This window comes from Delphinus delphis, chromosome 7, assembly GCF_949987515.2.
Source record: "Delphinus delphis chromosome 7, mDelDel1.2, whole genome shotgun sequence".
NCBI classification, from domain to species: Eukaryota; Metazoa; Chordata; class Mammalia; order Artiodactyla; family Delphinidae; genus Delphinus; species Delphinus delphis.
In genome coordinates, this window is record NC_082689.1 from 109,269,881 (window position 1) to 109,287,206 (window position 17,326).

At 36.2% G+C, this 17,326-nt stretch overlaps 1 protein-coding gene across 1 annotated transcript in view; it reads right to left on the minus strand.

Moving 5' to 3' along the window:
• Positions 1 to 17,326, minus strand: part of MAP3K2 (mitogen-activated protein kinase kinase kinase 2) — a 97,855-nt gene that overhangs the window by 30,296 nt on the left and 50,233 nt on the right. Inside the window, exons 2-5 of the mRNA XM_060016971.2 lie at positions 11,659 to 11,727; positions 7,332 to 7,450; positions 6,617 to 6,657; positions 5,005 to 5,104 (exon numbers count right to left, since the gene is read on the minus strand). Coding sequence (XP_059872954.1) covers positions 5,005 to 5,104; positions 6,617 to 6,657; positions 7,332 to 7,450; positions 11,659 to 11,665 — 267 coding nt within the window. The 5' untranslated portion in view covers positions 11,666 to 11,727. The remainder of the gene's footprint in view (positions 1 to 5,004; positions 5,105 to 6,616; positions 6,658 to 7,331; positions 7,451 to 11,658; positions 11,728 to 17,326) is intronic.

The following is a 17,326-nucleotide window of genomic DNA, read 5'->3' on the forward strand; positions in this document are numbered from 1 at the left end:
TTTTCTAGGATATTTCCATAATATTATTAAACTTAAGTTATAATATCTTCACCTCAAAACAGCATTAAGGAACATACACAAAAACTATGTAAAATAAAAGTACTCTCTTTTATCTGCATTGATGAAAGTTTTACTTTTCTTATAGCAACCACAGATTCTCGTCCTCACCCGGTATGCTTACCAACATACAAAATACAATGAGCATCAGTGACGGATGCCGTGGAGGGGTGCCACCAGTAATGTACCTGCAATCTACAGCCTACCTGGCAGTCTTATCTCTGACTTGACCACTACAGTCTAAAACAAGTAAGCTAAATGGGTGAGCCATCCTACAGTAACCCCTGAATGCTGAAATTTGCTTTCATTAGTCCTCTCATGGATCAGATGTTATAAGGGACAAAAGCACCTGAACAGCCTGTGTGGAAAAAGCATGATTCATACTACTAAACAAAATACTTCTTTTTTTAAAATAGTAAACTTAGGGGCTTCCCTGGTGGCATAGTGGTTGAGCGTCCGCCTGCTGATGCGGGGGACGTGGGTTCGTGCCCCGGTCGGGAGGATCCCACATGCCGCGGAGCGGCTGGGCCCGTGAGCCATAGTCACTGGGCCTGCGCGTCCGGAGCCTGTGCCCCGCAACAGGAGAGGCCACAGCAGTGAGAGGCCCGCGTACCACCAAAAAAAAAAAAAAAAAGTAAACTTAGTAGCTTAAGATGACTTTGTCAATAATCTTCAAAGTACATTCTGTTTCACGGAAAGGACAGAATAAAAGCAAGTGAACATGTTCCATACTTGTGAGCCGGCACTAACTAACACTGTATATAAGCCAATCAAACGTAAAGGCATAGTTAGTTAAGGGTCCTCTACAGTACAAATACCTTGCGGGTAAGGACTCCGCCCCTAAGCCAGCAATGAACACAGAGCACATCAAAAACCAAATACTTGGTAAATATTGTTTAATAAAGATCATAGGGTAAAAGCTTCATCTGCACCCAAACCCACTAGCTGACATGGTGTGCATTCATTCTCCATAGATTTCTTTATGAAAACTATTCCTTGTTTTAAGAAAGGCTGCCAGACACAAATACAAAGCAGAACTAATGTGAATTACATCATACAATCTGCTTACATTTCCTTACTCTGTACTTGAAATTATACTCCCGATTTCTGTTCATATAGCTAGTTTTATACTGTCACAATTTAGCTACTATCAGGCCTTTTTTTCTCTGTGAGAATTTTTTTCTAATAAAAAAAAGAATATTAACTGTTTGGTATCATAGAACAAGTCTGATCTACTTAATTAAATTCCTTTCATTTTCCTATCAATCATGAGCCATATTGGTACACCTTGTTCCCATCTTTAATAGTTTGTAAATTATATTTTAAGCACTAGAGAACATTTTAAAGCAATGAAGAGGATTGTTCTGCCAACTTTTCATTTAGGGGGAAACCTGAATGTTTACTTTAGCTACACATTATTTATAATTGGATTGTTTACTTCTCCAAGATACTGCTGCTTTGGAAGGAAAAGACACTAATTTAAATCACAGTAACAAAGTATGAACATAAATGATTCCGCTCTTCTTTAGCTTACGAAAGTGAAATCTGGACATTCTGGAGTACCTGGAGTGGCAGCCTGGACTACTGTCTATATCGCTGATGTAATCCCTCATATGTGCTGAGATCACTTATTACAAATTTTAAAACAAGGACTAAAAGTCACGAACAAGTCCCACCCTACCTAAATTATACTAAATAAGTCACCCAATATTTCCCTGCTTGGTAAATTCATTTTGGCCTCATTCATAAAATCTATTTGCCTCTGGCTTATTACTGATAAATCCAGTTGTATGTTAATAAAAATCATTTCTGGAAAGGAAACTAAAAATTAAGCCCAAAACCCCGTTAAATAGAACCTAAGTTTGAAATAAGTTAATTATCTTCCTAACTTTACATAGTGAAACATGAAAACTGCCCATAAAAAGGCTTGTCCTCCTCTACCTATCTAAAATGGAAAAGGTCTTAGAAAACCCACTTACTTTTGCCTGCATTTATCTCCTCTGACAATACACACAAACCCGACACTTTATTAGATAAAGAGTAGCCTAACTCACAGATCCAACCAATCCCAGCTTAAATTTGCTTGTTTCAATTCTGGCAAACCAGAAGTTTATAGTCTTTTAGAACAGAGGATTTTATATCACACGACAAAAAAATATAGAACTGGAAAAACAAGCAGTCTAAATGAGTTTTTAGCTTGTCTACAAGTCCACGAAACTAATACCCCTTGTTAAGTCTTTCCCTAGTGCCCCCAATGTCCAAGGACATGCCCTGGGCTTGTCATGACGTGAATCAGGACATGGTTAACTTACAGAATCACAGATTCTCACAGAAACTCAGAGTTGCAAGACAATTTTAAACAATGTAATGTTACCCCAGTGCCTCCTCCACCACATTTCTGCCAAGAGGCCACCCAGCATAATGGCAAAACCACGCTCAGAAATCCTTTAGAAAGCATGAGAAAAAGAAAATTTTCCAATTTTTAGACAATGGGAGAGGGTTCCTAAAACTACAGATCAATTAGCTTGATGTCAATCCTCAAGAAAGCCCTAGAAAAAATTATACGCAGGCACCCCTTGTTTTAGTGTGCTTCACTTTACTGCACTTCAGATACCGTGTTTTTTACAAATTGAAGGTCTGTGGCACCCCTGCCCCAAGTCTACTGGCACCATTTCTCCAACAGCATTTACTCCCCTTATGTCTCTGTGTCACATTTTGGTAATTCTTCCAAATATTTCACACTTTTTCATTATTATTATAATTGTTATGGTGATCTATGATCAGTGATCTTTGATGTTACTATTACAAAAAGATTACAGTTTGCTGAAGGCTAAGATGATGGTTAGAATTTTTTAGCAATAAAAGTATCATTAAGATTTTCTTTTAGACATAATGCTATTGCACATTTAAGAGACTATATTATAATGTAAGCATAACTTTTATATGCACTGGGAAACCAAACAATTCATGTGACTAGTTGCATTGCAATAGTCACTTTATTGTAGTGGTCTGGAACTGAACCTGCAGTATCTCCAAGGTATGCCTATAAACAAATGGGGAGAACTCAGAAAGGAAACAGCAATTTTAGGAGCTCAGACAGGTACAATATGAACAAATCATGTCAAACTAACTTCATTTTTCTTGACAGAACTACTAAGCTCACAGATCAAGACAATATTGTAGTCAATGTATCTTGGCATTTGAAAGTTTTCCATGATACAATTTTAGACCAAACAAAACCAAAACAAAGATACAACTGGGTTCCTCAGAATCATAACATGAGATAAAGATTCAAGTATGTTTATAAAAGATACTAGGAAACACTGATCGGGGAACGGGGAAGACAGGGGAGAGAAGGAGCCCCATAAAGGGTATCCTATCCAGCTAGTTACCACCGTGGGTAAGTGGGGCCCATCCATCCCCACCTCCCACCACATCCTTGAGCCTCATATCGCCAATCCCAATTCCCCACCGCCATATGTACTTCAGCTTACACCCTTCAGCCATACCTCTGAAAAGCCCTCAGCGTCTCAGGGGCTGGCAGATGGAAATCAGGCCAGCACAAACAGAAACAAGTATCATGATAGGGCCAGGCAACAAGAGGTGTTCATGGCTAACTGAAAACCCAAAAAAGTATTTGAAAAATAACATTTTAAGGTATTACCACAGTATAATACTCATCACTTTGTTCAGAAATATTATTTGGATATGGATTTTTACTTTATCAAAATATTTTCCACTTTCAGCTATAAGTGGTTTCTTTAGACAAGCTACATTAGCATGTTCTTTTGCTTTAAAATAACAATAATTCATTTGAAAATCTAATATTTCAAATATTTTTATTAGCACAATGCTTTAACATTTGCAAAGTACTTTCACATTTTCTCAAATTAATTTTTACTGAACTTTCCACTGTCACTCCATTCCCACTGACACTTTTTCTACTCCTGACACACAAGTCTTTTCCATCTTAGGATCTCTGTGTGCTCTGCTCTCAAGCTGCTCTCTCTGTCAGGAATGTTGTTCCCCTCAAACTCTTTGCAGGGTTGGCTTTTCATACTTCAAATCTCAACAATTAAATATTACCACCTCATTCAGCTCTTCCTTAGTACTACCTAAATAGGACACCTACTGCCCTTGCCTTTATCCTTTATCATAACACTTTATGCATTTCCTTCAAAGAACTTCACATATTTAAACAAATCAATTATTAACTGTCTGCTTCTACCACAAGTCTATAAACTCCATGAGGGGCTGTAATTCATAAATCATAGCCATCATGCCTGGCAAATTCAACACTATTTTTCGACAGGGAACAATAACAAATTAACCAATTAACTAAACTGTCCCTAAAATTTTTTAAGTCTCAAGATCTTGATCTGAGATCACAGGACTTGAAAGAAATCTCAGAGATTTGCAATCCACATTTTACAGAAGGTTCAAAAGGGATTCCCCAGAACACAGAGCTCCTGAATGCCACAGTGAGCCCTTAAGATTACACGTACTGACCCCCAACATAAACATGATGATCTAATCACGTCCTTAAAAACATGAAAGTAATCCTTTAAGCTTTAACTAAACTGTCCAACTACCAAAGCTCTGTTGACTCTGTAGACAAGTATACAGTATGAAAAGAAAAGAGTTCATCAATAAAGAACAAAGAGTAAAAATAAAACACAAATAAGCAGCAAACCTCTAAGTAATACATATATTTCCTCCTTTAATAGATTCTCAATTATTTGCACAGTAGCACCTTTCAATATCCTCCACAATGAAAAAACTCATTTTAATAAGTTAAAATTTACTTCTGTTATCTTATTCCTCTCTAAAATACCATATCCTTAATCAAGCCCCAAATAAAAGCACAACCATCCTAAAACAATCTCTTAAATAAACACACTGTTTTCCAAAATAAGAACTATTGAAAGTTAAACTGTACATGTTTACCTCATTATTGGTATAATGTAGGTCCATAGACTGTCCAAAGGCAATTTTAGCTTTAGACCTCAGATCTTCCAGTTTAACTGGTCTGGGAAACTGAAGGATTCTATATAGACAGAATTTTTATATATTTTATTTTCTTAGGCATAGTTAAATAACTTACTTGCAACAGTTATCGCTTGGATAGAGAAATATAAAATTAAGTTAAAATGTAAACATTCACTTAAACACTACAATGGCGCATTTTTGATCAAGTGCACCAATATTTCAACACAAAGTTCAAGAACTCTGAAGTTTGTTCTATCTTAATAAAAATTATAAAAAGGAAATTCTCTAAATGTTCTGTACTTTATAATTTGTGCTGCAAGTGTTATATGAACATAAAAGAGCAATGTAAAATGTTCATTGAGGAAAGTGATTAAACTTAATTATGTGACATCCATACGATGAAATGCATCATAACTGTTAAAAAGAATAAAGCTGTTCTCCAGGGATCCAAATTTTGATTCCTATACCCTTATCAACTCAACATTTCTGAGCACATATATATATCGTGTAAGCACATCTCCCCCAGATAAATATCTTTAAAGAGTTAAAATTTTTTAATTCTAGAATTCTTTTCGTATTTCACAAAGGATTGACTTGTGTTGCCCCTGGGGACCATGCACCTAAGCTTGGAGACTACTCTACTAGACCGTAGGTTTTGTAACAGGAGGGATCATGTCTATTTCACTTACTTTATTCCCTTCATAGCCTAGCATATAGTAAGTACTCAATAAACAGTGCTCAATGAATAAAAAAAAAACTGAGAAAATATCCATAAAGAATTGTAAATAGGAAAAAAGTAGATTGGACAATACATGTATGGTATATCTGGTATGTCCCCCCTCTCTTTTTTTTAAACATCTCCGTGTAAATCATTTTTACATCTTCAGGTTGTATGATTTATGAGCCTTTTAAAATTTCTTAAAATGGATAGATCTTTCATTAAATTAATTTAATGAGACACTAATAATAGAAATAAAATCCCATCTTCTCTAACTCCTATTAGGTCTTGTTTAGCAATTCTGTTGTCAACCACCACTACTATGACTTCCACCATTCCACTGACATACAGATACCCAGTTGAAGGCTAGGCTTCCACCTCCGCTAAGTAATTTGTAGTCACCATTCCAACTCACTTTCCTCAATGTTATTAATTAAATACAGGTCATATGATTAAAGTCTCTTGAGAATAATCAAAATTGTGAATTTAAGTCCACGCATCTAAATTCTATATAGTATCTGAAGGGACGATGCAATTATAAGGAGAAATACATTTAATTTCCACTGAGTAAAAATTTTAAAAAATAGTAATATTTAAAACTGCATTATGCAATGACCTTATTTATTTCCTAGTACTGCAAAGTAAAAACATTAATCATTTCTGATGTTTAGCCTGAATTTTGACAGGTTCTATCTTAAGTCCAAGTACACATTACAGTTACCAAGGACTATTCCATTCTCAATTTGTAAGCCATGAACCTTCATTAAAATCTAAAAACAACCTCTAATGGTCTTAACTAGGACATGCATTTGATTATACCAATAAACCGACATATAATGTTTCCTTCCTTACCTTTTTTCTCCTCTGTGTTCAAATTTGACTCGGACATCATTCTGTAATGAAATAATAAATCACTTCAGAGATCAGATAAAATTTCCAGAATTTCTAAATCACTTTTTTTTTCCTTAGTCACTCATTTAAAATAGAGCAGAGGGGGAAGGAGGTTTCATTTTCAGTGTCAACTCCAATCAATTGATAGTGTCTACCAAAGAGCTGAGCTGAGAATTAGGCTGCTGAATCTGGGCTCAACAGGAAGGAGCACCAAGATCTATTAGTGATGGCATCATGGGTCTGCGACATTTGTTAATTCTGTTAGAGGGCAATATAGAATACTATATTTCCACTTTTTTATGTTAGACATCCCAAACAAATTTAATATGATACTCCAATAAAAATTAATTTAAAAAGAATCAAAATGATCTTCATCTGTAAATATACAGAATAATAGACTATTTTAAATAAAAACCATTGCTCGTGTTACATGCCTTAAGAATTGGATGAAATATCAACTCTAGAGAGAAGTTACCACATTAAATGAAACTACCATTTAAAAAAACAAAACAAAACAGACACCCTACGGAAAAATGTATGCAAATAACAAAATACTTGATTAGAAAGTGTAAAAGCTAATCACTTTAAACAAACCCTCTATACAATTAGGATATTCAAAGAAAGTAATTCATAGAATAACAATATATATTTATTAAAATATTATTGAGACAAATACCTGCTTTTTTGGTGATAAGGATTTTGCTTTTCTGGTTTCCTGTAAGGATAATGCTGGTCGACTGGCCTTATGAAGAACAGCCAAATCTTGCATGATTGACTTCAAAGCTTGCTGATCATCTGGTATTTTTAAAATAACATATACACAGAATTGTAATTTCAATATGTATTTATCATAGACACCAATACAAAAATTTATAGTAAAATTTAATGCAAAAATACATTAATTTAATGCAAAAAATGCACTTAGAACATCTTCAATGCCTACACTCCTGCTATTTTGGTGAAATAAAAATTTAGTTATTTAAAAACTGAAGACAAGTAACATTAAAACTGCACTAGACTCAAGCACTTGCATCTTACTCGCATAGGTGTTCACACGAGACATTTATAAGGCAAGTAAAGTCATACTGATGCTTCTAATGATGTAACATCCTAGCATATGAGTCAAAACAGCCCTGTTATGACAAATTCTTTTCTACGACACCTAAACAAAACATCAACAAGACATCTAAAATCTTAATTAAAACAAGTGGGGAAAAAATAAACAACTTTCTATAAATACCATCATTATTTAACATTTATGTTCAAAGTATGGAATGCCTTTTAGAGTTTTTCTCTTTCATCAATACTTCAAGTCAGAAACAAAGAAACGCTTTATCAGTGGATGAAGACCCATACTGATACTTGGAAGTGTTTTTTTTTTTTAACTTCTTCACCATAAGGTTCAACAAGACTACATTTAACGAACTATTTAATGGTCTCAGCCACTAACAACTTAAAAGGTAACAATGCAAGAAAAAAGTAATGAATCCATAAAACTGAATGAAAGGATCATGAACCATGAACTTTTACTCTCTTCCAAACACATCAAAGATTCCTAAGACTATAAGCATGAGCCTCCTAGTAATGTCAACTATACGATCTCTGGAAAACTTCAGAGACAATTTAATTGATTTTCACTAGTAAATCAACTCTACTAATGATAATCACCAATTGGTAAACAAAGGAACTGAGGGACTTTACAGCTTACATTTTAAAATGTAACCATTTTGGTGAAGAATAATTTATGTTCCAGAGCAGTAGTTAAAACATGCTTTATCCTGTAAAGGGAGATCATTAAAAAGAATGTGGCAAGTCAATGGCTTCATCAGTCTTTCAAACACACAAATAGCTGACTTCTCTAACATGTTAATTTTTTATAACACTCAATATATTCTGTTCTACAGTAAAAAAAAAAACTTGCATATTAAAATTAAAATAATGGCTCCAAAGGTTTTGTTAATAAATTCCAGGTCTGGAGAAAATTTTAATCCTTCACAAAGTATTCTTTGTAAAATAAAATTTCTACATAATATTAGCTTAGCCAAACAGTAACTGAGCCAGATGGGTATAATGTAATAACAACAGGTGTATTGTATATGGGTCCAAGCCAGATTATGTCATTTATTGATAAAAATAAATCCTCCCTTAGAAAAAGAATAAGTTGAAAATGATCTGAACTGGAATAAAATTATCTGATGTAACCTTCTTAAGAAAAGTAAGACCCTTAATTCTATACTGGGGAAAGGAAAACTCTTAAACATATCTATGTTTTATTTTCTTCATTAAACACTTGAATTTAGGCATTTTCACAATATTTAATGTTTAACATTACATGTTTAATATTATAACACCAAAATAAATAAATGCCTGGGAAGGCTTTGGCTTAAATCTCTTATCACATTTACATATACTAACTTCCGTGTTTAAAAAAATGAATACCGTTTTCTACAGTACATGTAAAAAAGTAAAGAGAGCCATTTGAATAAAAGTAACTTCTCAGGGAGATAACATACAACTGAAGAGTTACTTAATTGAATTCCTTCTTTTTCTGGAATGAAGGAGAACCAGATGGTAAATTAGTACCCAGTAGGTAACTTACTTTTGATAAGATGTAAGCTAACAAATCCCCAAAGGATCGAGCAAAGTGGTGAACATACACTACAAGCACTGTTCTAACTATTCCTAGACTGTTTTACTCTATTAAGAATCTCTATGGTGGTTACAGGTACTAGGAAAATTAGACAGGTTATAAACGTCATAGGATCATGAGTTGATCCAAATGGCAGAGAGGATGCTTGAAGGATCCCAGAGCCTGACCAACAGTCACACAGGAGAAGCAGTGTATTTCTGACAAACGTTAAAAGGACAGTGAGTTGAGCAGAAAACCGGAAAATACTTGGGAAATAATTTCAAATAAAAAATTTATCAGCAATGTTTAACTTGATATCTTATATTCTTATTTTACTTTAAAACTACAGGAGAAAATCTTCAATCAAAAATTCAAATATCTGTGACACACTTTTAAATATTCACAGTTTCTTGTGACTAGCTTTGTACATGTTTTTAAGCAATGACTGTTCTTTGCATAAGTATCATTTGAGAAGTATGGTGTAATTCAATTTAATATAAAGTTCAGACTGCAAGTGAGAGCAACAAAAATGAAAAGTTGGTATGAATTCAGTAAAAGGATATCCAATTTGGAATTGGAGGCGAAGGTGACAAAAGTGGAGAATTTGGACCACATGATGGCACTGCACTCATGGTTAAAAAAGGAGAAAGTAGGGCTTCCCTGGTAGCACAGTGGTTAAGAATCTGCCTGCCAATGCAGGGGACATGGGTTCGAGCCCTGGTCTGGGAAGATCCCACATGCTGCGGAGCAACTAAGCCCACGTGCCACAACTACTGAGCCTGTGCTCTAGAGTCGGCGAGTCACAACTACTGAGCCCACGAGCCTAGAGCCCATGCTCCACAAGAGAAGCCAGCGCACCACAACGAAGAGTAGCCCCCACTTGCCGCAACTAGAGAAAGTCTGCGTGCAGCAATGAAGACCCAACGCAGCCAAAAATAAAAAATTTTAAATAAATAAATAAAAGAGACTGTAGAAGAGAAATTTAGAAAGTAGGAAGGTGGAGGTTTATTTTACACACTTACCACGAGTAGACACACTGAAAGTGTGCTAGCCCTCCCACTAAAGAACACAGACAAATTAAAGTTCCTTGGCCTAAATGCCATGTATATACATATACAAGTGACTAATATATTTTTTTAAATTAATTAATTTATTTTTGGCTGCGTTGCGTCTTCGTTACTGCACACAGGCTTTCTCTAGTTGCAGCGAGCGGGGGCTACTCTTCGTTGTGGTGCACAGACTTCTCATTGCAGTGGCTTCTCTTGTTGCAGAGCACTGGGCCTAGAACGTATGGTCTTCAGGAGTTGTGGCTCACGGGCTCAGTAGTTGTGGCCTGTGGGCTCTAGAGCGCAGGCTCAGTAGTTGTGGCGCACCGGCTTAGTTGCTTTGCAGCATGTGGGATCTTCCCGGCCCAGGGCTTGAACCCATGTCCCCTGCATTGGCAGGTGGATTCTTAACCACTGCGCCACCAGGGAAGCCCCAGCAGACAGATTCTTAACCACTGCACCAACCAGGGAAATCCGAGTGACCAATATTGATACATTTGTTAAGCAAGTGGTAGGAAAAGTGTGACAAAGACAAACATTGGCAAATACATGTCAGCACTAAGATACCGTTATAAGATACTGGTCTAAGTTTAAAACCTTAGCTTCCAACTACCCAGTCCATTTTTCCCCATTTAAGATAGCACAGGCCAGTTGCTCCATTTCTTTCTAGTGTTTCACTGTCCAATCCCTGCCTCACATTGGAATGCTCAACCCCCAAGGAGAAAAGAGAAGAAAAGAAAGAAAAGAGAGTAAAGAAGAAAACAAAATGATATAGAAACTGAACACCCACAATCCATTCCCATACTTTAGCCTCTCTTTCCATTAACATTATGACACCATAGGAAATTCACAAGAGTTGTAAAACATATCCTCTTCAAGCACCAATGATTTACTGCTCTATTCTTTTATAAAGTTTCATGATTTATTATTTTTATGCAGCTATTTTCTTTAGCCTATCTATATTATTACACTGTTGAGTAATTATAACAATTCATTCTTCAACATTTATTCAATTTTTAAAAGTCAGGTTTCTTTACCAAGTATTCTCTCTGGCCATCAGGTTCTAAGAAAATCACAATCCATCTCAACAGTTTATTTTGAATGTCCATACTATGTCCTCCATAAACTGGTTATCCCAAAACTGTAGAAGTCAACACAAAAAGTGCTTTAATTGAAAATCTATTAAGTAAATAAATGTAAAATATTACATAAATCTACTTAATCATAAAATTTCTTCATAAAAAGCTTATCATACACACAGAGAAAAAGTTGTCCCTCCCATTTTATCCTTTAATTATAGATGAGAAATGCTTTTAGTTGGAACTCACCCATCATGGCAACCAGCTTGACTATTTGAAAATTAGGGAAATGGTTCTCTCATCAGCATTCTCTATTGCCTAAGAACATAAAAAGATGAACACGTTAATAAGACGAAGAAAGAGAAGAGGTAGTCACAAAAAGAAAAAAGTCAGTATAAATAACACTAATGTGAATGTACAATATTAATACTTTACACATTTTGCTGGGGAGAAGTGCCTTCTTTTTTCCAGATATTCAATTATTGAGAAGGAACTGAAAATTATTATTATTTTAAATTAAATTTACCTAAGTACTTTTCATGTTCCTATCTATCTAAGCTAAAGCAAAACAAAACAAAACGATTTTTGAGAGTCAAAACACTTAAGAGATAATCTAATAAACTCAAGTTCCGGGACTTCCCTGTTGATCCAGTGGATAAGAATCCACCTTCCAATGCAGGGGACGTGGGTTTGATCCCTGGTAGGGGAACTAGGATGCCACATGCAGCGGGGCAACTAAGCTGGCATGCCACAACTACTGAGCCCACGTGCTCTGGAGCCCACGCATCACAACTACAGAGAAGCTCGCGCACCGCAACTAAGACCCGATGCAGCCAAAAATAAATAAATAAATAAAAATTAAAAAAAACAAAAACTGAAGTTCCCGCAGATATAAAGATTGAGTGGCAAATGTCATATTTAGAGACATCAACAAAATAGTAAAGGCCTACAAATCTCCATAAAAGAAAAATATTGTCACAATCAACAAAGAGGAATTAACCGAAAGTTTGCAGCAATCTGGGCAGCACTTAGGAGTCACAGTAAAAAGAGAGAACCTTGTGGCATTCTGACCTTCCCTATTCCTATCTTCCTGCCCCTTATTCCCAGCTCCAAAGTAGCAATCTAAACCAACAGCCCACAGTCACCATGAAAATGAGCAGCCTGGCAGCAACTGGAAAGGGCAGAATGGAACTGGAATGCCTTCAAAGTCTGATTCCAAAAACACTGTCATCATTTGACCTATCTAATGGTTGGCTGATAGACCCCATTTGAAAGGCTGCCTTTATTTAACCTGACTCAAAGCTTTTCCATTGCAAAGAACTTAGAGTGTTTGCTGAAATCAATCAGGGACAACATATGTCAACTGTCTGAGGAAGGGGAAAATAGTTGGGCAAACAATAGGTTAAGAAAAAAATTTTTTAGAAAAGCTGAGAAATGAGATGTCAACAGGGAACTCTGAAATGAGAAATGAGATGTCAACAGGGAACTCTGAAAAATGAGATGTCAACAGGGAACTTAGAAAAGCTGAGAAATGAGATGTCAACAGGGAACAGACTCCTGGGACTCTAGAAGGTACACAAATGCCCAAGGCTGTTGCTTTACTCAAGAAAGGCCTAAGAAGGCCCTCGGCTTTCACCTCTGGCTAACTCTGAGGCTCTGTGTAGCAGTAAGTAAAGGATAAGGTGGAGTTGTAAATGCCTGGGAGAATGTTAAAGGCCAGCCCCAACACACACAGAAAACCACTCAAAAAAGACTTCGAGACTTATCTGTTCCAAGTATCTAAGGAAATCTCTGTCTAATCATTGGATGACAGCTAAACTAAGAGCAGTCCTCACTGACCATATATGACAAAGAATACAGACTTTAAAAAGTGAGTTCTGAAATGTCACTAAACAAACAAATAAGAAGAATAAACAAAAAACACTGGGGAGGGGACTTCCCTGGTGGTCCAGTGGTTAAGACTCCATGTTCCGAATGCAGGGGACATAGGTTTAATCCCTGGTCAGGGAACTAAGATCCGGCATGCTGTGTGGCACAGCCAAAAAACAAACAAACAAAAAACCACTGGGGAGGGAGAAGAATCTGATTTCCAGAGGTGGCCCATTATGGTATTTTAAATGTCCAGTTTTCAAGAAAAAAATGAGACATACAAAGATAATAGTCCATACACAGAGAAAAAGCAATCAACAGAAACTGACCCTGAGAAAGCCTAAATGTCAGACTAACTAGACACATACAAAAATTCCTGATTCCCAGATGAAAAGCCAGTGTTCAGCATAAACTATATTGTTTGTATAAGCAGCTGAGGCACAAGAAGCCATTCTTATCAGTTAGGCAGCTGGGAACTCTCCTGAAATCCAAGTTCTCAGATGCCAGCCAATGATAAGCAATTCATTCCAAAGATAAGCAGTGAGGCTATGTGAACTCTTTTCTACACAAAGAGCAGAAGAAAATTAATAGACAAGTTTAAAGAAACTGCATAAAGCAATAATTATAAGCATGTTGTTGGGTGTACAATATATAGATATAATTTGTACAACAATATACACAAATTTCCCTTTGTATAGTACAAAGGAAAGAGGAGGGATGGAGTTAAAAGGGAAGTTTTGTATGCCACTCAAATTAAGTGGCATTAACTCAAACTACATTGTTTTAAGTTGAGATGTTAATTTTAATCCCCAGGTCAATGACTGAAGAATACATTTTTTAAAATGGCAAAAGAAATGAGAGAATTAAAATAGCACACAACAAAATATCTATTTAACACAAAGAAGGCAGTAATGGAGGAATGAGGAACAACAACAACAAAAAAAGATACAAAACACATAGAACACAAAAATAAAATGACAGATGTAATCTTACCTTATGTGTAATTATATTAAATATAAGAGGAATGAACAAACCAGTTAAAAGGCAGAGATTAGCAGACTAGGTTAAAAAACAAGATCTAACTATATGCTGTCTACATCAGACACATTATAGATTCAGGCACAAAACAGGTTGAAAGTTAAAGACTGTAAAAAGATATACCATGCAAACAGTAGCCAAAGGAGACCTAGCTATATTAATAGCAGACAAAATAGAATATATTATACACGAGCACTGAATATGAAACTGTGACTAAAAATCTTCCAACAAACAAAAGCCCAGGACCAAATGGCTTCACAGGCAAATTCTATCAAACATTTAGAGAAGAGCTAACACCTGTCTTTCTCAAACTCTTCCAAAATTTGGCAGAGGGAGGAACACTCCCAACCTCATTCTACAGGGCCACCATCACCCTGATACCAAAACCAGACAGAGATGTCACAAAGAAAGAAAACTACAGGCCAATATGACTGATAAATATAGATGCAAAAATCCTCAACAGAATACTAGCAAACACAATCCAACAGCACATTAAAAGGATCACACACCCTGATTAAGTAGGGTTTATCCCAGGAAGGCAAGGATTCTTCAATATACGCAAATCAATCAATGTGATACACCATATTAGCAAACTGAAGGAGAAAAACCATATAATCATCAAAATTGATACAGAAAAACCTTTTGACAAAATTCAACACCCATTTATGATAAAAACCCTCCAGAAAGTAGGCATAGAGAAAACTTACCTCAACATATAAAAGGCCATATATGACAAACCCACAGCCGATATTGTTCTCAAGGGTGAAAAACTGAAACCATTTCCTCTAAGATCAGGAACAAGACAAGGCTGCCCACTCTCACCATTATTATTCAACATAAGTCTTGGAAATTTTAGCCACAGCAATCAGAGAGAAAAAGAAATAAAAGGAATCCAAATCGGAAAAGAAGTAAAACTGTCACTGTTTGCAGATGACACGATACTATACATAGAGAATCCTAAAGATGCTACCAGAAAACTACTAGAGCTAATCAATGAATTTGGTAAAGTAGCAGGATACAATATTAATGCACAGAAATCTCTGGCATTCCTATATACTAATGATGAAAAATCTGAAAGAGAAATTAAGGAAACACTCCCACTTACCATTGCAACAAAAAGAATAAAATACCTAGGAATAAACCTACCTAAGGAGACAAAAGACCTGTATGCAGAAAACTATAAGACAATGATAAAAGATACTAAAGATGATACAAACAGGTGGAGAGATATACCATGTTCTTGGATTGGAAGAATCAACATTGTGAAAATGACTATACCTCTCAAAACAATCTACAGATTCAGTGCAATCCCTATCAAACTACCACTGGCATGTTTCACAGAACTAGAACAAAAAATTGCACAATTTGTATGGAAACACAAAAGACCCCGAATAACAAAAGCATTCCTGAGAAAGAAAAACAGAGCTGGAGGAATCAGACTCCCTGACTTCAGACTATACTACAAAGCTACAGTAATCAAGACAGTATGGTACTGGCACAAAAACAGAAATATAGATCAATGGAACAGGATAGAAAGCCCAGAGATAAACTCACACACATATGGTCACCTTATCTTTGATAAAGGAGGTAAGAATATACAATGGAGAAAAGACAGCCTCTTCAATAAGTGGTGCTGGGAAAACTGGACAGCTACATGTAAAAGAATGAAAATGGAACACTCCCTAACACCATACACAAAAATAAGCTCAAAATGGATTAAAGACCTAAATGTAAGGCCAGACACTATAAAACTCTTAGAGGAAAACATAGGCAGAACACTCTATGACATAAGTCACAGCGAGATTCTTTTTGACCCACCTCCTAGAGAAAGGGAAATAAAAACAAAAATAAACAAATGGGACCTAATGAAACTTCAAAGCTTTTGCACAGCAAAGGAAACCATAAACAAGATGAAAAGACAACCCTCAGAATGGGAGAAAATATTTGCAAATGAAGCAACTGACAAAGGATCAATCTCCAAAATTTACAAGCAGCTCATGCAGCTCAATATCAAAAAAAAATGGACAACAATCCAAAAATGGCCAGAAGACCTAAACAGACATTTCTCCAAAGAAGATATACAGATTGCCAACAAATACATGAAAGGATGCTCAACATCACTAATCATTAGAGAAATGCAAATCAAAACTACAATGAGGTTTCATCTCACACCAGTCAGAATGGCCATCATCAAAAAGTCTACAAACGGGGCTTCCCTGGTGGCGCAGTGGTTGAGAATCTGCCTGCCAATGCAGGGGACATGGGGTAGAGCCCTGGTCTGGGAAGATCCCACATGCCACGGAGCAACTGGGCCCGTGAGCCACAACTACTGAGCCTGCACGTCTGGAACCTGTGCTCCGCAACAAGAGAGGCAGAGGCCCACAGATCGTGATGAAGAGTGACCCCCGCTTGCCCCAACTACAGAAAGCCCTCGCACAGAAGCGAAGACCCAACACAGCCAAAAATAAATTAAAAAAAAAAAAGTCTACAAACAATAAATGCTGGAGAGGGTGTGGAGAAAAGGGAACCCTCTTGCACTGTTGGTGGGAATGTAAATTGATACAGCCACTACAGAGAACAGTATGGAGGTTCCTTAAAAAACTAAAAATAGAACTACCATACGACCCCATAATCCCACTACTGGGCATATACCCTGAGAAAACCATAGTTCAAAAAGAGTCATGTATCACAATATTCACTGCAGCACTATTTACAATAGCCAGGACATTGAAGCAACCTAAGTGTCCATCGACAGATGAATGGATAAAGAAGATATGGCACATATATACAATGGAATATTACTCAGCCATAAAAAGAAACGAAATTGAGTTATTTGTAGTGAGGTGGATGGACCTAGAGTCTGTCATACCGAGTAAGTCAGAAAGGGAAAAACAAATACCGTATGCTAACACATACATATGGAATCTTAAATTAAAAAAATGGTTCTGAAGAACCTACAGGCAGAACAGGAATAAAGACGCAGATGTGGAGAGTGGACTTGAGGACACAG